Here is a 25488-nt window from a genome sequence, read left to right as displayed (position 1 = left end):
AAGACCCTGAGTTCAAATTCCAGTATCAGCACACAGAAAGGAGATGGGTTTTGTTTTGTTTGGGGGGGGGGGGGGGTCATACACAGAATGAAAAGATCATGCCTGGGACTAGGAATGTGGCTTAGTGGTAGAGCGCTTGCCTAGCATGCATGAAGCTCTAGGATTCCATTCCTTCAGTACCATATACGCAGAAAAAGCCACCTGTCATCCTAGCTATTCAGGAAGCTGAGATCTGAGGATTGCAGTTCAAAGCCAGCCCAGGCAGGAATGCCCGTGAGACTCTTATCTCCAAAAAATCACTCAGAAAACCAGAGGTGGCACTGTGGCTCAAGTGGTAGAGCACTAGCCTTGAGCTGAAGAGTCAAGGACAGCACCCAAGCCCAGAGTTCAAGCTCCACAACCAACAACAACAAAAAAAAAGAAGCTCAGGGTCAGACCCAGTCCAAGAAAGAAAGAGAGATGTGTGTATGTGTGTGTGAGAGAGAGAGAGAGGAGAGAGAGAAAGAGAGAAAGAAAAAGAAAGAAAGAAAGAGAGAGGGGGCAGGGGGAGAGGAAAGAAAGAAGGAAAAGGAAAGGAAGGAAAGGAGAGGAGAGGAAAGGAGAGGAAAGGAAAGGAAAAAAGAGGAGGAGGGAGAGAGGGAAGAAAAGGAAAGAGGAAACAGTAAGGAAGGAAGAAGGAAGGAAGGAAAAGATCATGCCTTTCAACTGTGTTAAAAGTTCTTACAAACTGATACACTATACTAGTGATGCCAACAAGTATGGTGAATTACCGAGTCGAAGCCAGCCTGGACTACTTTATTTTATTGGCCGAAGTCCTCAAGACTGGAGCTGTGCACCTCCAGTAAGCCAAAGTTCCCCCTATGGACTCGGTAGCAGTGAAGTGCAGAACACCTACTGTCCCTAGGCGAATTGAAGGTCAGCCAGACACATACCAGCAGGCTAAGATGCAGAATCCCGTGAAGAGGATGATGGGGATGGGGTAGGATGCGCAGAACAGCCCATGGTTATAGAAGGCCTGAGATATCTTCTCCCGCAGCCTTTCAGTCAGGGTCATCCTCAGCTGAAGTCACCTTGCTGCCATCCCGGAAAGTGACCATGGATCAGCCTGGCAGATGCTGGACACCACTGACCATGGACATGATCTGAACGGACCTGACCAGAAGAGAGAGAAGCCGATTAACCAAGAGAAGCTGGCTCTGTGCACTAGCCAGGGGAAGGTGCTATAGCTATGTGCTACACAACAGTTTCAGGATGCCTACATGTTAGGTCAGGAGACATGAGTCCCAACACACCTGTGCAAGCACACACACACACGCATGCACGCGCGCGCGCACACACACACACACACACCCGGGAACCTTGCAAGTGAGTACAGATCACTCTCATTGATTTAACCCAAACCACCAAAGAACTTTTACACACACACACACACACACACACCCGGGAACCTTGCAAGTGAGTACAGATCACTCTCATTGGTTTAAATTGTGCAAACACACACACACACACACACACACACCCCGGGAACCTTGCAAGTGAGTACAGATCACTCTCATTGGTTTAACCAAAACCACCAAGGAACTCCCCTTCTGGCTCTGGTTATAAACTCGGGACCTTACAAACTGGGCACAAACACTCTACCACTGAGCTACTTCCCCAAACCCAGTTTTAGACATTTCTAGAAGGCTACTCCCCACGGGGACATTTTTCTCGCCTTTTTTTTTTGGTCAGTTGTAGGGCTTGGACTCAGATGCTATTCCTGAGCTCTTTTGCTCAAGGCTAGTGCTCTACCACTTTGAGCCAAAAATCCACTTCTGAATTTCTGGTGGTTTATTAGAGATCAGAGTCTCATGGACTTTCTTGCCCTAGGTTGGCTTCGAACTGCAATCCTCAGATCTCAGTTTCCTGAGTAGCTAGGATTACAGATGTGAACCACTGGCACCCAGTGAGAAAAAAAAATTTTTTTTGGAGGTGGGGAAAAAAGTTTTTTGCAAGGCAAGTGTCCCCCAAAACATACTTATTTCAGAGCAATTATTGATAAAGAACTAAATTTAGTATGGCCAACTCTGAACATAAAAACACCAGGCATCAGAGGCTCACACGTATAATCCAAGGTACTTAAAAAGTTAAGATCTAAGGCTCCCATTTCTATGCCTACCCTGGCAGCAAAGTCCGTGAGATTTCATATCTCCAATGAACCACCAAAAACCATTAGTGTTGCTATGGCTCAAAGTGGTAGAGCGCTAGTCTTTTTTTTTTTTTTTGTCGGTTGTGGGGCTTGAACTCTGGGCCTGGGCGCTGTCCCTCAGCTCTTCAGCTCAAGGCGAGCGCTCTACCACTTGAGCTACAGCGCCACTTCCGGTTTTCTGGTGGTTTATTGGAGATAGGAGTCTCACGGTCTCTCCTGCCCGGGCTGGCTTTGAACCGCGATCCTCAGATCTCAGCCTCCTGAGTAGCTAGGATTACAGGCATGAGCCACCAGCACCCGGCTAGAGCGCTAGTCTTGAGAGGAAAAACAACTCAGGGATAGCACCCAGGCTCTGAGTTCAAGCCCCGACAAAACATCACACACACACACACACACACACACCCCTCAGGCACTTGAAATAGGAGTCAGTGACTTTAGCTTGAAGTCTCAGCTCCTGTTCTCAGTGGTTTCCTTGGAGCTCTGAGGACAGAGGTTTATGTCTGTCCCCTGACCCCTGCTTAGCAGGTGTCCCTTCTTTGAGTAACAGCAGCCTGCTATGGCTTGCAGAAACCCACTCCATCCCTAGGATTCGGCCAGTCAGTCATACCAGCCGGCCTCACGCCTACTCCTGAGGCTTTGACTTGCAAACAGAAAGGAGGGCCTGGGTACTGATGTTACTTAGTCAACACAACAGAAGTTCCCAAGATCCCAAGGCTGTGCTGGCTCTAGTCCTTTATGAAGACTGGCTTATCAACTTTTCTTTCCAATTAGTAAGCAATAAATCTTTTTGGGGGGGAGGGGAGGAGCTTAACATATTCAAAGTTTATTTCTGTCGTTTGCCAACAAAGAATCTTAAACCAATCTAATCGAATAGAAAACTTCAAGGATGTAGAATTCTGCTCCTGACTGAGCTCTCTGATGAAGTCCAAAGTCAATCTTCATCTCCTGTTCCATGCTTCTCTTTCTTTGGTCTGTGTTCCAGGGAATCTGCCCAGACATGTGTCGTGGCTTGATTTCATTTACTGATGGCAACCCAGGCCAAAAAGATGACTCCTCAAGTGTCAAAACCAGAAATGAGAAACCAAAGGAGTCATAACCTCACTAACTCACAAGCCAAGGGGAGTAGCCCTCACTTAAATACACGTGGAACTGTCCAGTCCTGGAGCCTTCTAAGGAGATCCGACATAGGCAGCAGAGCGAGCTATGGCCACAGGTGGCAGCTGCCGCAGCTCTGAGCCAATGTGCTCACGAATGCTCCATCATTCAAGTGGCTCACCTGGAATGTGTTTGGTCCAAGACTCAGAGGACCTGCCATGGCGGTAACTGCCTAGTGAATACAGAGGCAGCAATTTCCTGCGCGACCCTGTGCTACCTACTCCCCCTCCTGCCCCTAGAGAAAAAACAAAGGTAAAGGAGATGTTCACTCACAGTGAGACACTACCAAGAGGATCGCTGAAGACAGAATACCACGAACCGGCTGTCCACACCTCTTCCCTTAAATATTTCCCAAGGCCAGGCCTTCCAGGCAAGTGAGATCCTAATGCCAGCTTCCTTCCTGGACCTGTCCTCCACACACATCAGCACCCAGGAGGGAGCCTCCCCTGCTGGCCGGCTCACTCAGAAGCAGGAATGAAGCCAGAGGCTGGTGGCTCACACCTATAATCCTAGCTACTCAGGAGGCTGAGATCAGAGGTTCACAGGTTTGAAGCCACCCTGGACAGGAAAGTACTTGAGACTTATCTCCAAGTAAAACAGCCCCTCAACCCCACCCCACCCCCAAAACAAAAAATAAACAAACCAAAAAGACAGAAGTACAACTGTGGCTCAAGAGGTAAAGCACTAGCTTTCAGCACTAAAGCTCATAGACAACCAAGCAATGAGTTCAAGACCTGAGACTGGCACACACACACACACACACACCAAAACAACAACAACAACAACAACATCTAGGAATGAGGCAAATTATCTAATTCACTTCCATTCTCTAGTCAAACACCTTTCTGACTTCCACTAATTCAAGGCTAGCACTCTACCACTTGAGCCCCAGAGCAACTTTGGGCTTTTTCTGCTTGTATGGTGCTGAGGAATTGAACGCAAGGCCTCATGCATGCAAGGCAAGCACTCTACCACTGAGCCAGCACTTCCACTCATCTTTATTAATTACACTAATTGTTCACGCTGTCTGTCTCTCCCTCTCTTTTGGCTAGTACCAGGGCTTGAACTCAGGGCCCTGTGCTCTCACTTGGCTGTTTACTCAAGACTGGCTCTTTACCACATGAGCCACGCCTCAAAATGGCTCCTATTTTAGCACTTGGAAAACAAATCTAAATTCTAATGCTTTACACAGTCCTCCTACCTGAACCTAGCAAGTGGAGACGCTATCCACCTCTGCTCCAATTTTAATGCAAAACTATTCCGAAGCAAAATTTTCCCAACCTGAACCAAAAACCTGTTTTTCTTATATTGCCCCACACTTACAGATTGCTTCAGCTCAAAATCTACAGTTGTGGCTTCCTGAATTTAAAGAGACAATGGGACAGTGTTGCCCTGGAGGCTAGAGTGGAAGATATTACATAAAAATGATAAGCAAGCCTGTCCTTCCCTTTGCAAAAGACCCCACGATGAGCAAAAACAATGAGCATTAGAAAACGATGAGCATTAGAGTTGAATGTGAAAGGCAAAAACGCTATTAGAATGAGGATACCACAGCCCTATGAAGCCTAGGGGCAGCCAAGCCCGGATCAAGCCACACTTACAGCCTCAGAAGGTAAAGGGCACTAGACAAGAGTGATAGGGAGGCAGTCATATGCCAAGTTTGCTTAAGGTGCCTCTAATTCTGACTCATGCCACAGAGAGGGTACATGCAGAAGTCTAGGGAAAATCTACAGATTCAAACCCAGAATTTCAAGAGTGGGTAAGCAGCGCAGTGCTAAGTACTGTGTTTGCCTAGCATGCCCAGAACCTTGGAGTCCATCCCCTGTACCGAAAAAGATATGCTCTTGGGACAAATGCAAGAATCTACTCTCGGGTTGGGAAGGTGGCTCAGTGGTAGAGTGCCTGCCTTGCATGCACCTCTGGGTGCAATTCCTCAGCACCACATAAGCAGAAAAAGCCGGAAGTGGTTCTGTGGCTCAAGTGGTAGAGCGCTAGCCTTGAGCTGAAGAGCTCAGGGACAGCGTCCAGGCCCAGAGTTCAGGCCCCATGGCCAACAAAAAAAAACAAAGAATCCACCCCCATCTACAGACAATGTCACTACTACAGAGTGCTTGCCTATCATGCATGAAGCCCTGGGTTCAATTCCTTAGTGCCATGAAAAAAAAAAAAGCTGGAAGTGGCGCTGTGGCACAAGTGGTAGAGTGCTAGCCGTGAGCAAAAGAAGTTCAGAAACACTGCCCAGGCCCCGAGTTCAAATCCCAGGACAAAAAAAAAGTCATTCCACAATGATTGACATTGGGGGGAAGGAGGAAGATAACTCACGAGACTCAATGCCAGTTCACTGCTAATTTGAGCTCACCTTTCCTTCTCCAATCCATCTGTTACCATTTGTCTTTCAGAGCATTCAAATACCTAATTCATGCATTTTACACAGGGATTGTAGCTGTACTCTTTGAGAAAAAGGCAAATAAAAAATGCTAATTCCACCTCGATTGGTTTGGTGTTTTGTTTTTCAAGATGAGGGTCTCACTATACATATTCCAGGCTGGCCTCAAACTTGCTATGTAGCCAGATGGTTATTAATGAGAAATCTTCCTGCCTCAGCCTCCCAGTGCTAAGATTACAACTGTGCACCACCATGCTTACAGCTCTAGAACCTTTTAAAATTTCTCTCTCAACATAAAAACCTTCATAAACTTCAGGATTCTTTCTCATTTAAATGACTTTTGAAGGCAAGATGGCAGATTAAAAGCATCTGCCACGCATGAGGCCCTGGGTTCGATTCCTCAGCACCACATAAGCAGAAAACCTGGAAATGGTGCTGTGGCTCAAGTGGCAGAGCGCTAGCCTTGAGCTGAAGAGCTGAGGGACAACACCCAGGCCGAGAGTTCAAGCCCCACGACCAACAATAAATATAATAAAAATAAAAGCATCTGCTAGAAGAATCTGGTAACTGTGAAGAGGAAGAGAAGAAGAAACCATGAAGGAGGTAGTGGAGTAGCAGGAAGAGAGAAATAAACTCAGCAAAGAAAAGCAGCAAGGAGTTTCAAGCCAGTTACCTGACTGGGGGGAAGTAGGGGCGGGGGGGAGAAAATTGAAGGATGCAGTAGGAAACAAACCAGACAAGTCCTGCCATCAGATTACCAATTCCAGCTACAGGAAAAGCCCGCAAACCCACAGGCTTTAATTCCAGTAGGGGAATGTGTGGGACAGCAACCAGCCCAGTGTGGGAGGCTGGCCCTGGTGAAGAAGGGCATTCTGTGGCTCCCCTTATCTCAGAACACAACAGCTGGAGAGGGCCAATTAGAAACTCAGGCATTTGGAAAAAGGAGTGAGCACAGCTCCAGGACTCCCTGACAATGGGTCTATATAGGTGATTGAGCAGACAAAAGACGGTCTGACAGGACCCCCCATCATCACCACCCGAGATGTTTAAGCTATGGGAAGCTACGTAATTGGCTAAAATGTCAGAGGCGGCGATCTGGGAAGCCTCACAGTACTGGTGAGGAAGGCTTGATATTCCCTATCAAGTCACATACATTAAAAAAATCATTTGCAAGCTGGGCACTGGTGGCTCACGCTTGTAATCCTAGCTACTGAGGAGGCTGAGATCTGAGGATCACAGCTCGCCTTGAGCTGAAGAGCTGAGGGACAGCGCCCAGTCCCAGAGTTCAAGCCCCATGATGGACAAAAAAAAAAAAAAAAAAAAAATCATTTGCTTGTATTGATTTTTTTTTATATACATCTAATATAGACCATTACTTTTTAGTTTCTCCTGTTTAATATAAGCCATTTGGCCACTCTCATTAGTTCTACTTCTTACCTTCCTTTTCTCCATAGTCATCTTATCTGAACCATGACATCTGTCTTTCAATATTCCACTTATTTATTTATTTTGGTCGGTCATGGGGCCTAAACTCTGGGCCTGGGCACTGGCCCTCAGCTCTTCAGCTCTACCATTTGAGCCACAGCACCACTTTCAACTTTTTCTGCTTTATGTGGTTCTGAGGAATCAAACCCAGGACCTCATGCATGCAAGGCAAGCGCTCTACCACTGAGCCACCTTCCCAGCCCTCAATATCCCTCTTTTTTTTTTTTTTGGTTGTGGGGCTTGAACTCTGGGCTTGGGCGCTGTCCCTGCACTTTTCAGCTTAAGGCGAGCGCTCTACTGCTTGAGCCACAGCGCCACTTCCAGTTTTCTAGTGTTTTATTGTAGATGAGAGTCTCACGGACTTTCCTGCCCAGGCTGGCTTTGAACCACAATCCTCAGATCTCAGCCTCCTGAATAGCTAGGATTACAGGCGTGAGCCACTGGTGCCCAGCTCTCAATATCACATTTTAAATCACATTTTCATCCACTTTCTCACTAACCTCTCCTATTAAGTTTACCGTCCATCTTTCCCTATATAACCAAATACCTAATATTATGCATTAGTGTTACGCCATTATCTTCTTCCTATTACCACCTAGTTAATTAAGATCTTCCTAGATGATGAAGACACACCTTGCTTCTATATTCATCTAAAGATTAGAGCGGTGGTAGTGACTAGTCTTCATTAGAGATTGCCACATACACAAGGTTGCGGTTTATGAACTGCAATAGCTTTTGTAGCCAAGTTTCCTCACTCTGAGTGGAGAAGAGTTCTGAGCAATGAAAATTAGTATTGTCCCACTGAATCACACACCCCCGATCTAGTAACAAGAAAATATACCACAACCCAGACATTAAAGAAACATAAGTTGTAAGAAACCACCAACTAAAAGGACACAGGAGATTGAAATCCCCTCCACCAAAAGATGGCTCCGGATGCATAAATCTTAACAAGAATAACAAAAAAAATCACAAATCACAAAGTAACATGTCTCCTTCAAAAGCTAATGACTCCACACAAAGGATTTACATGTAGTAAAGAGAAATTTCAAGCTCGGCATCAGTAGCTTGGGCCTGTCATCCTAGCTACTCAGGAAGCTGAGATCTGAGGATCGCAGTTCAAAGCCAGCCTGGGCACGAAAGTCTGTGAGACTCCAATTAACCACCAGAAAGCCAGAAGTGGCATTGTGGCTCAAAGTAGTAGAACACTAGCTGTGAGCTGAAGAGCTCAAGGACAGTGCCCAGGCTGGTGTGTGTGTGTGAGAATTAAAACAAATAAAACAAAAAACCGTCAGCTGGCTCATGCCTGTAATCCTAGTTATTTAGGAGACTAAGATCTGAGTTTTGCTAATCAAAGCCAGCCCAGGGAAGAAAAGTTCATTGGAGATTCTTATCTCTTAAGCACCAAAAAACCAGAAATGAAGCCATAGCTCAAGTGGTAGAACGCTAGACTTGAGCAAAGAAGCTCAGTACCCAGGCCCTGAGTTCAAGTCCCAGGAATGGCTGGCAAGCAAACAAGCAAGCAAGCAAACAAATAAATAAAACTTCAATACTCCACTCTCATTAATAGATGAGGCACCCAATCACCGCCCCCCCCTCAAAAAAAAAAAATAAAGCCAGCAAAAAAATAAACTGGTTGCCAGGGCACACACCTGTAATGTCAGCTATGCAAAATCTGGAGGATCAGGCTGGGAAGGTGGCTCCATGGTAAAGTGTTTGCCTTGCATGCATGAGGTCCAGGGTTCGATTCCTCAGTGCCACATAAGCAGAAAAAGCTGGAAGTGGTGCTGTGGCTCAAATGATGGAGCTTTGAGCTGAAGAGCTGAGGGACAGCGCCCAAGCCCAGAGTTCAGGCTCCACAACTGACCAAAAAAAAAAAATCTGGAGGATCAGAATTCTAGGCCAGCCTAGGCAGGAGAGTCCAATAGACTGTTAGCATTGCAGTTTTGGCACCGTGGAGCACTTGCCTGTCATCTCAGCTATGACAGGAAGCATGAAATAGACCAATCACAGTCTAGGCACATGCTTGGACAGGAATGGAGACTCCACATCAAAAATAACCAGCACAAAAGGCTATGATAGGGGCAGGGGCGGGGGGGGGGGGGGGGGGGCCCACGTTGGCCCTAGAGGTATAAGCTCAGTGATAGAATGCTTGCCTAGCAAGTATGATGCCCTAAGTTGAAGATGGGAGAACAAGGAAGGAGGGAAGGAAGAATATTTAAAGATTAAATGTGAAATTAAATTATTAAATGTGAAAAGTAGCAATCAAAAACTGCTAAATAAAGATAAGGCTAGCCAGGTACTGGTGGCTCAAGCCTGTAATCCTACTCAGGAGGCTGAGATGTAAAGATCGAGGTGCTAAGCCAGCCCGGGTAGAAAAAGTCCTTGTGACTCTTTTTCTCCAATTAACCATCCCAAAAACCAAAAGTGGATCTACAGCTCAAAGTAGTAGAGCTCTAGCCTTGAGACCAAAAGGCTCCAAGTCAGCACCGAGGCCCTGAGTTCAAGCCCCATGGCTGACAAATTAAAGGCTAAAAACATACTACTTCCTTACAGTAATAGCATAATTACAGTCTGTAAATTGCTTTAATGTGATTCATTTTTATGAGAAGCTGACAGGCCCAGGCATTTAGTCTTATCAACTTCCAGATATAGAAACAGATCCGGAGAGTTTATGGGGCTGGGTCTTCCTCATCAAAGCACAATGACATGTCCTCTCATCCTTTTAGCCTACTGCTCTAGTTTTAAATATCGTTTATTTCTATTTGGGTGCCCAGATCTCTCTGTACTCCATATTCATATAACCATTCATGATGTTGCAACAGGCACATCAGCTTTAAAACCATACAAACACTCTGGGGGAAAACTCACATGCTACAAATCAAGAACCCAAAATAACAGGGCCTATAGAAACCACGTTGTTGGAATTGAGCATGGAAGCTTACTTAATTTTGTGACCCACAGAATAACCCTAATACTAGTTAATCTACTTAAAACTGGAGACAGTTCCATCTGATTATCTTTCAGTATACTTTGAAGTTTGTGCTTTTACGTAAAGACATTCATATCTAAATAGAGATCAACTTTTTTTGGACAGTCCTGGGGCTTGAACTCAGGGCCTAGGCACTGTCCCTGAGACTTTTTTTGTTCAAGGCTAGCATTCTACCACTTTGAGTAACAACTTCACTTCCACTTTTCTGGTGGTTAATTTAAGAGCCTCACAGACTTTCCTGCCTGAGCTGGCTTTGAACCACCATCCTCAGATTTCAGCCTCCTAGGTAGCAAGGATGACAGGGGTAAGCCACCAGTGCCTGGTATCGTTGTTTTGTTTTGTTTTTTTTGGGGGGGTCTAGTCATGGGGCTTGAACCTCGTTCCTGGGAGCTGTCCTTGAGCTCTTTTGCTCAAGGCTAGCGCTCTACCACTTTAAGCCACAGCACCACTTCCAGTTTCCTGGTGGTTAATTGGAGATAAGAATCTTACAGAGTTTCCAGTCCAGCATGGCTTTCAACCCTGAGCTTCTTTTGCTCAAACCTAGCACTCTGCCACTTCCAGCTTTTTCTGTTTATATGGCACTGAGGAATCAGACCCAGAGCTTCATGCATGATAGGCAAGCACTCTACCACTAAGTCATATTCCCAGCCCCCCCTTTTTTTTTTTTTTTTGGTCAGTCCTGGGGCTTAAATTCTGGGCCTGGGCACTGTCCTTGTGTCCTTGAACTCTTTAGCTCAAGGCTAGAACTCTACCACCTGAGCCACAGCGCTACTTGCAGCTTTTTCTGTGTATGTGGTACTGAGGAATCAAACCTGGGCTTCATTCATGCTAGGCAAGCACTCTACCACTAAACCACATTCCCAGCCCACTAAACTTTTTTTTTTTTTGGTCGGTTGTAGGGCTTGAAGTCTGGGCCTGGGCACTGTCCCTCAGCTCTTCAGCTTAAGGCTAGCACTCTACCACATGAGCCCCAGTGCCACTTCCGGGTTTTTCTGCTCATGTGGAGCTGAGGAATTGAACCCAGGGCCTCATTCATGCAAGGCACTCTACCACTGAGCCACCATCCCAGCCCTACATTCTACCTCTTGAGCCACAGAGCCACTTCCACTTTTCTAGTGGTTTATTGGAAATCAGAGTCTCATGGACTTTTCTGCCTAGGCTGGCTTTGAACCGTGATCCTCAGATCTCAGCCTCCTGAGTAGCTAGGATTATAGGCGTGAGCCACTGGCACCCGGCTTAAACTTTTTTAAAACAGAAAAAAAAAGTTATGCTGTTTGCTTTAAAGAAAAAAAAAAAGGATGGAATTGGAGATCATGTGAAATATATCTGTCCTACAAAGACAAATACCACTAAAGATCATTTTTCTTCTCTCATTTGTGGAACTAGGTGAAGAAAAATAAAAAACAAAGTCATGCCGGGCGCTGGTGGCTCACGCCTGTAATCCTAGCTACTCAGGAGGCTGAGATCTGAGGATCGCGGTTCAAAGCCAGCCCGGGCAGGAGAGACCGTGAGACTCCTATCTCCAATAAACCACCACAAAAACCGGAAGTGGCGCTGTTGCTCAAGTGGTAGAGCGCTCGCCTTGAGCTGAAGAGCTGAAGGACAGTGCCCAGGCCCAGAGTTCAAGCCCCACGACCGACAAAAAAAAAAAAAAAAAACAACCAAAGTCATTAATACAAGAGGACTACTAGAGGAGGAGGAAGAGAGAGAAAGAATAACAGAGGGATGGATATGATCAAAGTACATTGAATAGAAATGTCCTGGTGAAACCACTTACTACGTACAGTTTAATATATGCCAATAAAAAATGATCTATAAAGCATGACTTCCACGTTATTAAAACTGCTGCTCAGTATACAGTTAAATGAGCTCACTGGTTTAAAACAAACTGTACTCCCTGCACATGTGACCCACTACGCAGAATTCTTACCTGAGTTTCAGTCGTTCCCTCCCCATCCCCCACCCCCCAACTCAGAGACTCGGCAAACATCTTCTAAACTAGCTCTTCTCCTCATCCTGTCTTCCCATTCATGAGGCCACCAGGACAAAAACCCGGCAGCCCTTCTCATCTCCTCTCCCTCAGCTCGCCAGCTGTGTCGTCTTCTCTGCTCCCCTGCCAATTCTCTGCCCAGCCTTTGACCTTGTCTTGCCACCTAACAAGCCTCACAGATCTGTTGCTATCCTCTGATCCATCTGTCTCAGAGGTCAGCGTGGACCCAGATTCTATCAGTGTCCTGGGCCAGCTCCCCTCTGTACTTAGAACAAAAACCAACGCTTGACACTGGCTCCAAGGCCTCTGCACTGGCCCCTTCCAGCCTCGCCCCCTATTGCCTCCCCTGCCCTCCGTTCTCGTCCAAACCGAATGTGTGGCCTGCCTCATTTCCATGTCAAGGGCCCGGCACATTCTGTTCCCTCTTTTTATCCTTCAGGTCTCAGGTGTAATGTCACTTCTACAGAAGACCTCCTCTCATCAGATGCACCCTGCCAGTTCCCTTTACTGTTCCTCACTGAGCATATTTCTTCTCTTTCAGAACATTCCAGACTCTTAACTGTCAAGACTACAAACATGATCCATCTGTTTATGGTGACACATGAGGGCCTAGAACAGTTACTGGCATGTTGGAAGCACTTAATAAAACTTGTAATTCCAGAGTAATGAGCAACCAACCAACCAGAACCAGCCAGTGATGATGAACAGGATGACACAAAGCACATCAGGTGTTCTGGGGGAAGAGAGACAGGTAATACAGTCTCACAAGGAGGGTTTCATCCATCCTGTTTTGTTTTTCCAATCCTGGGGTTTGAACTCGGGCCTTGGTGCCATCCTCGAGCTCTTCAGCTCAAGGCGAGCGCTCTACCACTTGAGCCATAGCACCACTTCTGGTTTCTGGGGGTTCATTGGAGATAAGAGTCTCACAAGACTTTCTTGCCCAGGATGGATTCAAACCACAATCCTCAGATCTCAGCCTACTGAGTAGCTAGGATTACAGGCATGAGCCTCTTGTACCCAGCTCCATCCTGTTCTTTACAAATGTCCCAGTCTAAGATCTCTTCATGGGCTGGGAGTGTGTCTTAGTGGGAGAGTGCTTGCCTAGCATGTTTAAAGCCATGGGTTCGATTCCTCAATACCACATAAACAGAAAAGGCTGGAGTGGGGCTGTAGCTCAGGTGGCGGAGTGCTAGCCTTGAGCAAAAAAGCTGGGACAGTGCCCAGGCCATCAGTTCAAACCCCAGGACTGGCAAAAAAAAAAGCTCTTCACAGACACCAGTGGCTCACACTCATAATAGTAGCCATTCAAGAGGCTGAAATCATAGTTTGAGGCTAGCCTGGGCAGAAAAGCCTTTGAGACTGGATCTCCAATTAACCAGCAAAATGCTCACCTAGAGCACAAGACCGAGGTCAAGCCCTAGCACAAACAACCTTTCTCTTTGAATTCTTCTTGCATTCTTCCCACCATTAAAGGGATTTTCAAAGTATGCCTCTCCACCCCAGACCCATCCTGCAAACACAGTAAACCCTGGGAGCTAATCAGAAATGCAAATTATTTGGCTTACCTTACACCAGATAGGCTACCCAACAATTTGTGTTTAACATATCCCTGGGCAACCCCAACCAGGCGTTGCCCTACAAAATTCTAGAGCCCCCAAACTAACAAATTAACACGCTATTGCCCACATCTTCAGCACACACGAGACGGAATTAGTGGCAAACTGGGTTACGTGGGTATGGGTCTTTACCACCCCAACAGTAGATCCTAATATCCTCGGTGACTCGAACACTGTGTGTGCACTCCACCTTCGGCTCATATTCCAACCCTGCCAGAAGGGGCAGCTTTCAAAAAGAAAGGCCTACTTATCTCAGTCCTCTTCTGCGCAAAAGCTCTGAATGGCTCTCAGCGTGCCTGAGCAACTCTACACTTTCCTCATACACAGGAACATGCAAACTGTACTGCAAACTCTTTCCAGCTTTCTTTTCTTGAATAAAAAGAACTGGCAATTCTATATCACATACTACACTCTGGGCTAAGAAGTTTTACTAGGTACCTCCTTAAATCTTTATAACAAGCCTACCATATAACAACCTTATTTTCTTTTTTTTTTGCCGGTCATGGGGCCTGAACTCTGGGCCTGGGTGCTGTCCCTCAGCTCTTCAGCTCAAGGCTAGTGCTCTATCACTTGAGCCACAGTGCCACTTCCGGCTTTTTTCTTATGTGGTGCTGAGGAATCGAACCCAGGGCCTCGAGCATGCAAGGCAAGTGCTCTACCACTGAGCCACCTTCCCAGCCCAACAAGCTTATTTCTATTATCTCAATTAAAAAAAAAAAAAAAGATCTGAGGTCCAGAGGTGCAGAGTGACCTGTTCCTTATTACCGGTCTAGGAGATCATCAATATCACTGTCACACTGGGTCTCTACCATTCCTTCCCCCCACCCCCAACATTCTCTATCGCTACAAACCACTGGCTGCATGCTTACATACCTCTGTCTTTTCATAGTGAATCCTCTTTTCAATTTCTTGCGGCTGAGATCCACACCCCTTTATGCTTGGCTCATGATGTCTCTATAGAGACATACCTGCTATGGGTATCAACCCTAGGGCTTCAAGTGTGCTAAAACGGAGCTCTATCACTGGGCTATACCTTCTAAATCTCCTACATCTCATTGTTTACGCAGCTCTGGATGCTACATAAAGCCTCAGGTGTTAAAGTGTCACTTCCTCCTCAAGCCTTCTCTAAACATCAACCAACCCATGCTGTGCCAAGTACACTATGTCAACACTACTTTCCTGTTATAGTCACTATATTAACAGATCATCTTGGTGGATTCTTGAGACAATTAATAATAGCCCTCTTTTAAAATAAGAATTGACAGAGGCTAGGAAGGTGGCTCAATGGTAGAGGGCTGGGTTCGATTCCTCTGCACCACATAAGCAGAAAAAGCCAGAAGTGGTGCTCTGGCTCAAGTGGTAGAGCATTTTGCCTTGAGCTGAAGAGCTCAAGTGCCCAGGCCCAGAGTTCAAGGCCCACTACTAACAACAACAACAAAAAGAATTGATAGATGCTTGGGAAATATTTACATGCTGTTTCACATACACATAGGTACATACATGTACATATATATAAACAAGTAATATAGACTCTTCATTCGTAAATACGTCCTTAATACCCCAATCAAGCCCACTGGAATTCCCACCAAGTCAGGAATCAAACAAGGCTCTTCACTCAACCACCCTTACTACTGCTGAGGAACTATGCTGAGTTAAGACAAAGAAAACACAGTATGGCTGGGCACTGGTGGCTCCCGCCTGTCATCTAGCTACTCAGGAGGCTGATATCTGAGGATCACAGTTCAAAGTTATGCCAGGCAGAAAGTCCATGAGATCCTTTATCTCCAACGAACCACCAAAAAACTGAAAGTGGCACTGTGACTCAAAATGGTAGAACTCTAGCCTTGAGCAAAAAGAGATCAAGGACAGTGCCCAGGCCCTGAGTTCAAGTCCCATGACAGACAAAGAAAAATAATAATAATGTGTCACATTTTCCATTGCTGCGACAAATAAATAAGAACTCAAGGCTAAGTTAAACTCAGCCTTGAACAGTCCTAGGACACAGGCAAAATGTAGAGAAGTTCTTTACCGGAATGCAAGCCAAGAGTCCTTGTTCTCATCTGAAACCTCACAAGTAGAGTCTGCCATGTCCACACGTCCCTTGGCATCCTGGTCTTCCAAGCTCCTACCAGAAGCATCCCTGAAGCTCTGCCGGCAACACTGGAGGGCTCCTCTAACCAGCACCTCCAAACGCCTCCCACAAATCAGACCTAAAGGTTTCTGAATGCCACCAAAGGGTCACAGCAGCAACCCCTTCACCAACACCAATCTTCTAGTCACACTTTGGCCACTATGACAAAATACGTAACATAAACAACTTCAAGGGAGGAATTTGATTCACACTAAGAGAAAGCAAGAGACAATGTGACTATGAATAAGGACGTACATGCTTGCACTACAGAGGCTTTCTCTTTCATGCTATCTGGACCCCTAGTCCCAGGACAGTGTTCTCTCCTCTGGTTAATCATCTGTGGAGATAACTTGACAGACACACCCAGAAGTTTGCTTTGCTAATCATTGAGGCACTCCTCAATCTAATCAAATGAACAACCAAGATGAACAATCACACAGGTAGAGAACTGGAGAGGAAATAGTTATTTACAGATGGTATTGTTGTGGATTTAGAATATCCAAAAGAGCTGGGCGCTGGTGGCTCAGCCTGTAATCCTAGCTTCTCAGAAGGCTGATGTCTGAGGACTGCAGTTCAAAGACAGCCCAGGCAGGAAAGTCTGTGAGACTTTTTTGGGGGGAGGGGTGGGGGTGGGGGTCCAGTCGTGGGGCCTGAACTCTTGGTCTGGGCGCTGTCCCTCAGCTCTTCAGCTCAAGGCTAGTGCTCTACCACCTGAGCCAGAGCGCCACTTCTGGCTTTTTTCTTTTTGCTTATGTGGTGCTGAGGAATCGAACCCAGGGCCTCAGGTATGCAAGGCAAGCGCTCTACCGCTGAGCCACCTTCCCAGCCCATCTGTGAGACTCTTATCTCCAATGAACTACCAGAAAACCGGAAGTGGCGCTGTGGCTCAAGTGGTAGAGTACTTGCCTTGAGCAGAAGAGCTCAAGGACAGCACCCAGGCCCAGAGTTCAAGCCCATGATCGGAAAAAAAAGAAAATTCAAAAGAAACTAGTAAAAATCTTTTACAATGCATACACTACAAACCTTAGTGAAAACAAGCAGGCAAGAAATCAATACCTCCATATACATCATCTATAAAAAGGTAGATCATCTTGCTTCAATAACATTTTTTTTAGAAAAGCAAAACAAAACATCAACAAAAAAAAAAAACCTTAAGAATAAACATAATATGAAATGTCAATGGTGGGCACTGGCTTGAAGCCAGCCCAGGCAAAAAAATCTGAGAGATTCTTACCTCCAATAAACAGACAAAAAAGGAGGTATGGTTCAAGTGATAGAGCACCAGAATAACCAACAAAGCTCAAGAACAGCATCCATGCTGAGTCCAAGCTTCAGAACTGACACACACACACACACACAAATCCCTCAAAACTTTTCCATGTCAGGTTGATGGTGCATGCCTATCATTAGTAATCATATTGTCTGTCAGGCAGAAGCAGGAGGGACAATGAGTTCCAAGACTTAAGGGCTGCATCCTGGACTATATAGAGAGGTCCTGTCAAGAGAGAGACAGAGACAGAGAAAGAATATATGAACTAAATATGACAAAACACCATAAAAGAGCAATCCACTGGGCACATGTTTGTAATCTTGTCATCCTAGCTACACAGAGGCAGAGATGGGAAGACTGGGGCTCATGGCCAACCTAGGCAAAATGTGCCAGACTTTATCTAAAAAATATATAAAGCAAAAAGGGCTGGGAAGGTGGCTCAGTGATAAGAGTGCTTGCCTTATATGCAGGAGGTCCTGGGTTTGATTCCTCGGCACCACATAAGCAGAAAAACCCAGAAGTGGCGCTGTGGCTCAAGTAGTAGAGTACTAGCCTTGAGCTGAAGAGCTGAGGGACAGTGCCCAGGCCCAGAGTTCAGGCCCCACACTAGCAAAAAAAAAAAAGAGGTTATTTCAGGGCTGGGAATGTGGCTTAGTGGTAGAGTGTTTGCCTAGTGTGCATGAAGTCCTGGGTTCGATTCCTCGGTACCACATAAACAGAAAAGGCTAGAAGAAGCGCTGTGGCTCAAGTGGTAGAGTACTAGCCTTGCTAGCCTTGAGCAAAAGCCCAGGGACAGTGCCCAGGCCCTGAGTTCAAGCCCCAGGACTGGCAAAAAGAAAAAAAGTACGTTAAAAAAAGCAAGTTTATCTGGTAAGAGCTATCAAAGTTACAAAAGCACAGCTCATCAATCCAGCTCGCTGCCTGCGACCATAAAAGGTGTGGAGGCAGAGACTTAAAGATTCTCTTGTCAGTACCATCTGTTGTATGGAACTCTCCACCAAGAGAGCTCTGGCTAAAGAAATTAAGGTACATCCTGAAATATCAATGGAACATTATCCAGTTGTGAAAGAGGATGAGGAAACTCCCGTGTTTTTTGGCGCATGCGTATGTGTGTGTGCATGTGCACGCATGCACGCGTGCAGGAGACAGAGCTCAGGCAGAGCCTTGCTCAGGCATTGTGCCACTGAGCTCCCACTGGAGCCTAGCTCTTGTATATTCAGAATGAAAAAATAACAAAGAATCATTCAGAGAGGCGGAAAAAAAATCAAGGGAACAATGGGAGGTGGGTGAAGGACTGGACTGATCAGGATAAACTATATACCAATGTATATGGTACATTGAAACCCCTTTGTACAATTACTTGAAGAAAATGCCCCCCTCCTGCTTCCCCCGCTTGCCTGTTGTGGGGTTTGAACTCAGGGCCTGGGCAGTTTGTTCACTGAGCTCTTTTGCTCAAGGGCTAGTGCTCTACTCCTTTGAGCCACAGCACCACTTCCAGTTTTTATGGAGTTTATTGGAGATAAGAGTCTCACAGACTTTCTTGCCTAAGCTGGCTTCAAACCACGATCCTCAGACCTCAGCCTCCTGAGTAGTTAGGATGACAGGCGTGAGCCACCAGCCACCCGTAACAATAAAAAAAAAAAAAAAAAAAAGCAAGGGAACAGTGTGCTACTTTCCAGAGTTCTCTGTGTGTTTGTGGGCACATGCACAAAGCCCCCAGCCTCTGGGGAGAAGATCTGCTGCCAGGGCAGAGTGGAAAGTTCCCTGTGGACACTCTGTTACAACCTGGGAGTTTTGTGTCCAGGGAATGAATAACCTCATTGAAAAGTTAAAATGCAGTTAAGAGCAGAAGGAGCAGAGTTGCCCTGTGGGTGCCCGCAGCCTTCCTCCTCCCTGTGCCACTAGGGCTGTAATGTCCTCCTGCTCTGTTCTTCTGGGCTCTCAGCTCCCCTGGGGAGGCCAGAGCTGAAATCACTTGGGGTTCCCCAGAGCACCAGGCAGCATCTCATTCTGACTGGGTGGAGAGTCACCCCAGGTCGGTTCACTGTGCTAATTCATCTCTTAAAGAGGAAGTAGGTGTGTGGTGAATGTCATTTGGCAAAATGGACCGAAGTTGACAGCAAGAAACTTTACTTATCTAACCATCGCTATTGAAGCCAGAAGAATTTTCAGCAAGCCGCAAAGTTCATCAAGGCAGCTGGTCTCATGCTGAGCGCTGATGGCTCACGCCTGCCATCCTAGCTACTCAGGAGGCTGAGATCTGAGGATTGTAGTTCAAAGCCAGCCTAGGCAGGAAAGTCCCAGAGATTCTTATCACCAACCAACTACATAAAAACTGGAAGTGGTGCTGTGGCTCAAAGTGGTAGAGAGTGCTAGCCTCAAGCTCAGGGACAGGGCCTAGGCCCTAAGTTCAAATCCCACAACAAGTAACAACAACAATAACAACAAAAAGGCAGCTGGTTTCAGAGAATCAGAAGCACGAACATTCAAGAGAATGAGTACTGCCTCATTTAAAATACCAGGTGGGGCAGACTGAAGGCCTAATAATCATACTTACTGGTTGTGATGGCTGTCACAAATGACGACCTTCATGCCCAACACTCTTCACTAGAGTTTCAACAATTAGATTTTCTTCCACAGTGCCAAGTACCTCTGTTCTTACTCCCACTTGACCTAAGTCAGGAATGACTAACGAACTAAATGAATTGACCACTGGAAAGAATGTGAGCCAAGAATCCATTTTAAAGCTAGAAACGGGGCCAAAAAGGGTAGCTCATTCTGGTGCTGGATATCCAAAGGATCTCAATTCAAGATTAGCCCAGAGAGAAAAGTTAGCAAGATCCCATATCTACAAACATGGCAGGCTTGAGGGTTCACTTCTGTAATACAAGCTACTTGAAAGGCATAGGTAAAAGGATTACTATCTAAGGGTAGCCTTGGGTAAAAAGCATGAGACTCTATCTGAGTTTCCTAAAGGGAGGAAAAGATGTGGGAAAGGGAAAAACAAAGGAAGAGAACTAAAGACCTAGCAGTATAGGTGCCTGCCTAGCGAGCAGGTCCATTGGACTGAAATCCCAATACAAAAAAAAAGGCTAGGAAGAACCCCAGGATCCCAGGATCCCATAGGGTCTCATTACTAAGGCTAAAACCCCTGGCCCAGGGAGACAGTACCTGAGCCTTGGGTACAGCAACCTTCCTCTGCCAACCACAGTCAAGCCACACAAGCTAGATTTCCTGCCAGGGATGTGCTCTGACAACATACATTCTTATTCCAAAAGTAGAACTTTTGTTGTATTACTACTTCAGAAGTTCTTTCTCTTTTTTTAATCCATTTGGTCAGTCAGAGCTTAAACTCAAGGCCTGAGCTCTTTTTGCTCAAAGCTAGCCCTCTATCACTTTGAGCCATAGCATTACTTCTAGTTTCCCAGTGGTTAATTAGAGATAGGAATCTCAGGGGAACCTTTCTGCCCGGGCTGGCTTCAAACCATGATCCTCAGCTCTCAGCTTCCTAGGCAGCTAGGATTCCAGGCAGGAGCCACCGGTGCTGGCTTTTCCTGACATTTAAAGGGGATAGTAAGCTGCAAAATTTCAGAATTAAGAGAGATGGAATCACCAAGTACAAAAGCCCATCTTCAAGTGATTAACCAAGGCCATCCAGGTGCCAGTGGCTCACGCCTGTTATCCTAGCTACTCAGGAGGCGGAGATCTGGGGATCACAGTTCAAAGCCAGCCTGAGCAGGAAAGTCCATGAGACTCATCTCTAATAAACCACCAGAAAATCGCAAGTGGCGCTGTGGCTCAAGTGGTAGAGTGCTAGCCTTGAGCTGAAGAGCGCAGGGAACAGCACCCAGGCCCAGAGTTCAAGCTCCACGGCCAACAGAAAAAAACAAACAAAAAAAAAACCTAAGGTCAAGGTAAAGACTCATGCCTACAATTCCAGGTCATGAGAGACCCTATCTGGAAAATAACTGAAGCAAAAAGGGGTGGGTGTCTCACCCAAGTGGTAGAGCACCTGGGTAACAACAGTGAAAACTCAAGTTCTAACTCTCAGCTCAGGAACACTCCATGAGCAACAGCTGATTCCCCAGAACCTCAATGGAATACTTCATTTTAACTGACTTTGCGAACAGTTCACCATTCAGATCTAAGCGTGTATCATAATCAATGACAGAATAACATACCTTGGTTCTGTAACTGCATGAGTGTGTGTGTGTGTGTGACCACTATTTTCGAGTGCAACTGCAGCATAATGGTAAATACATTCACACCCGCTGTGCACTATCAGTCTCTGTCATCAACCTAAACTTTCCTGTTGGTGTTAACTGTAAGTTTGAGTTTTGGCTGTGACAAGAACTTGTCTCCATTTTTTCTGTGCATCACTCACCAGGCACCGTCGCTGCCTGTGTACTAGGGACACAGCGAATCTTCCATTCTTTCAACCTACCAACTGGCTGCTTAAGGAAGCACTGTAAAACTCCTTCATGGACTGAGTCATGACATAACAAATATCACCAGAAGTGGCCACTGACAGAGCTAGCCATGAAGACAGTCCTGTTATTTCTAACTCAGTGACATCAAGTCCAACCAACTCTTGCTCCTGCTATTCAGCTTCTCTTAGCTGCTCCTTAGATCTCTGTTCCTGGCTGACTCTTGCACAGGGCTCCTCATCCAGCCTCATGGCTCAAGCAAGTCTCATGACTCTCCCCTACGCTCCCAGTTTCTCTTGGCCCCTCCACTTAGAACCAACAAGACCAAAACAGAGCTCAACACCCTTCCAAAAGTCTGTATTCCCTCAGCTATCTAAGTTAATTATACTACTAGCCAAGCTGCCTGGTCAAGCCAAAAGTTTAGGAGATGGCTTAGAAACTCGCCCACATCTAAAGCTGGGGTTTGGAACACATATACACCCCCAGACCACCACCAACCCCACTGCCATGGCTTCTCCCATTATACGGCAATCATGTGGATTGCAATGATGCCTCACACATCACACTGATGCCACTACCCCATTATAATACTCCAATGGGTCCCCATCACACCTCAAGTCAAATCCATACTTCCTACCAGGCTACAATCCCTTCAACTTCTGGCCCCAATCTGTAGTCTGTCAGACCTCCTGTCTACCAGGATCTTCCGGTACCCAGCCACACCGGAAGATGATCGTCCTATCCCACGATCAGGTGAACAGGATGAGCTTGAGGCCCACCTCTGAGTTTCTGCACCACCTACACTGCCGAGCCAGCCTGTCACCACCAGATTCTTACATGACAGCACCATCTCACACCTCCTGCCCCAAAAAGGTTTCTCCCAACTGGAGCTGAAACCCTTCCTTCACCGCCCCATCTAAAATAACAGAGCTAAGTGTGGTTGTGCATGCCAGATTACAGCAGATCACTCGGATGAAAGCGGGAGGATCAGAAGTTCAAGGGCAGCCAGGGGAACACAGCAAGAACCAGGGCTTATGGTGTTCCAATCCCTAATCTATGGGCTTTGACCAACCTCGTGTTCCCACAGCAGTTTTCATTGACATTTTTTTTTCCATTGGTTGTGGGGCTTCAATTCACACACTGTCCCTAAGTTTGTTTTTTTTTTTCTAGCGCTCTACCACTTTGAGCCTCAGTGCCACTTCCAATTTTCTGGCAGTTAATTGGAGATAAGAGTCTCAAGGACTTTCTTGCCCAGGCTGGCTTTGAATTGCGATCCTTTGAATAGTGCGCCTCCTAAGTAGCTAGGATTATAGGCATGAGTCACTGGGGCCCGGCTATTGGCATTTTCTTTACTTCTGTGTATCGTGCTACAAACTTGTTGAAAGCAAGGGCTGCTGAGTTCTAGTGTTAGATGTATTCAAAGTACTGAGAAGAATCTCAAATAAAACATTGACTTTAAAATAAATATTTAAAATATGAATTATATACTTTTATATTAATATATTTTATTTCAGATGAGCAAATAGTTATTCCCAAAATATAGGGACTGTCCAACACACAAAAATCAATTCATGCCAGGCACTGGTGGCTCATACCTGTAATCCTAGCTACTCAGGAAGCTGAAACCTGAGGATCACAGTTTGAAGCCAGCCTGGGTAAGAAAATTAGTGTGACTTATCTCCAATTAACCTCCAAAAGTAGAACTGTAGTTCAAAGTGGTAGAGCACTAGGCTTGAGCAAAAAAGCTCAAGGACAGCATCCAGGCCCTGAGTTCAAGCTCCAAGACCAACCAAAACAAAATTTTTTTTAATTTGCTCAAAATATACCACATTCATTCACAGAATGAAGAATAACAAACACAATGATTCTCTCAATTGATACAGAAAAGGCACTGGACAACATTAAATGTCCTTTCTAGACAAAACCACTAAGTGGCTCACACCTATAATCCTAGCTACTCAGGAGGCTGAGATCTGAGCACTGCCATTCAAAGCCAAAAAAGTCCATGAGACTCTTATCTCCAATTAACCATGACAATTAGAAGTGGAGCTTTGGTTCAAAGTGGTAGAGCACTAGTCTTGAGCAAAAGGAGTTCAGGAAGTGTTCAGGTCCAGAGTTCAAACCCAGGACCGGAAGAAAAAAAAAAACACTAACCAGGATTTAAAGGAAAGTTCCTCAACAGAAGAAAGGATATGAAAATGTCACACTTGATGGTAAATATCTAAGATCTTTTCCCTCTATGACCAGAAACAAGATAAGGCTGTTTCCCCACTTTAACAGTACTGAAAATTCTAGCCGGAGTAATTAGAATTTTCTCACCTGTCCTTTCTCCTTAGGATCCAAATTCATAGGAATAAATAATTTCTTTTTCAAATGTCATGATACAGAGATCTCATGAGATGGGTTAGGGGCATAGCTCAAATGGTTGGCCTCTTGTCTAGCAAGCTCGAAGCCCAAAGCTTGGTACCACAAAGACTGAAAAAAAAATCTTGCCAGGTGCCAATGGCTCATGCCTATAATCCTAGCTACTCAGGAGGCTGAGATCTGAGTATCAATGTTCAAAATGTTCTGAGCAGGAAAAGCCATGAGACTCTTATCTCCAATTAACCAACAGAAAACTAGAAGTGGCATTGTGGCTCAAGTGGTACAGTGCTAGCCTTGAGCTGAAGAGCTCAGGGACAGGGTCCAGGACCAGAGTTCAAGCCCCATGACCAACAAAAAAAAAGGGGGGGGATAGGGTGAGGGGGCGGGGGGAGGCTGGGAAGGGATGTGAAGGGTAAACAAAGGAGGAGGCTACAATGCTTGATAAGAAATGTACTCATAATCTTGCCCATATAATTGTAACCCCTCTGTACAGTATGTTCACAATAAAAAATAAAAAACATAAAAAAGAATAAACGGACTACAAAAAAAAATATGTGCGACAAAAAAAAACTTCAATGTAGAAAACCAAAAAAATTATATATATAACAAAGCTAGTAAATTAGTGAGCTTAGCAGCTGCAGTATAAAAAAAATGAATACAGAAAACACATTTGCTTTTTATACCTTAATAATGAATACCTTATATATACACAATGGAATTCTATGCCTCCATCAGAAAGAATGACATTGCTCCATTTGTTAGGAAATGGAAAGACTTGGAAAAAATTATATTAAGTAAGCCAGACCCAAAGAAACATAGATCCCATGGTTTCCCTTATTTGCAATAACTAGTATATGTCTGAGACAAGCAGATACAGTCAGATAAGTTGATGTTAGGTGAAATGAACCCCAAGATAAGCATTCAAATGTTTTTGCTTTCATGCAATAGTTTCTAACATATTTATAAGATGATTTCTTTGTTGCTTTGTATGTCCCTCCCCCACGGTATAACCTCTGCTTTCACTGTATTTGATGTTGGTATAATTTGTGGAGGGGAAGGGAAAAAACACATCATTTAAATAGGGATACAGGTGGACCTATTGCAACAATGAGATGTACAAGTCGTTATGTTGAAAAACAAACTTTACAACTTTGGTGGGGGGGAGGCAGGGGGAGATGGGAAGGGATGGGAAGGGGAAACAAAGGAGGAGGCAACAAAATGCTTGATAAGAAATGTACTCATTATCTTGCCCATGTAATTGTAACCACGTTGTATGGTATTTTCACAGTAAAAAAAATAATGAATACCTAAAAAGTAAATTAATAAAACATTCCATGTATGATAGTATCAAAAACAATATATTTCAGGAGTCTGAGAACTGAGGATCATGGTTCAAAACCAGCCCAGGTAGAAGTCCATAAGACTTTCATCTCAAATTAACCACCAAAGAGCCAGAAGTGGAGCTGTGGCTAAAGTGGTAGAGC

The 25488-nt window shown here is 45.4% G+C and overlaps 1 protein-coding gene across 3 annotated transcripts in view; it reads right to left on the bottom strand.

The window, feature by feature from the left end:
- LOC122095565 (SREBF chaperone) overlaps positions 1–25488 on the bottom strand; it is a 54718-nt gene that overhangs the window by 21155 nt on the left and 8075 nt on the right. For 2 of the 3 annotated variants that reach the window (XM_042665867.1, XM_042665868.1), the window contains exon 2: positions 933–1152. In XM_042665867.1, coding sequence (XP_042521801.1) covers positions 933–1054 — 122 coding nt within the window. In that variant the 5' untranslated portion in view covers positions 1055–1152. Of the gene's footprint in view, positions 1–932; positions 1153–14685; positions 14804–25488 lie in introns of those variants that run through there. The other variant, XM_042665866.1, reaches the window with a different exon arrangement.

This window comes from Dipodomys spectabilis, unplaced genomic scaffold (assembly GCF_019054845.1).
Source record: "Dipodomys spectabilis isolate Male_0828 unplaced genomic scaffold, ASM1905484v1 ptg000360l, whole genome shotgun sequence".
NCBI classification, from domain to species: Eukaryota; Metazoa; Chordata; class Mammalia; order Rodentia; family Heteromyidae; genus Dipodomys; species Dipodomys spectabilis.
Note: the sequence above shows the minus strand (reverse complement) of the source record. Positions and strands in the feature narration are given on the sequence as shown.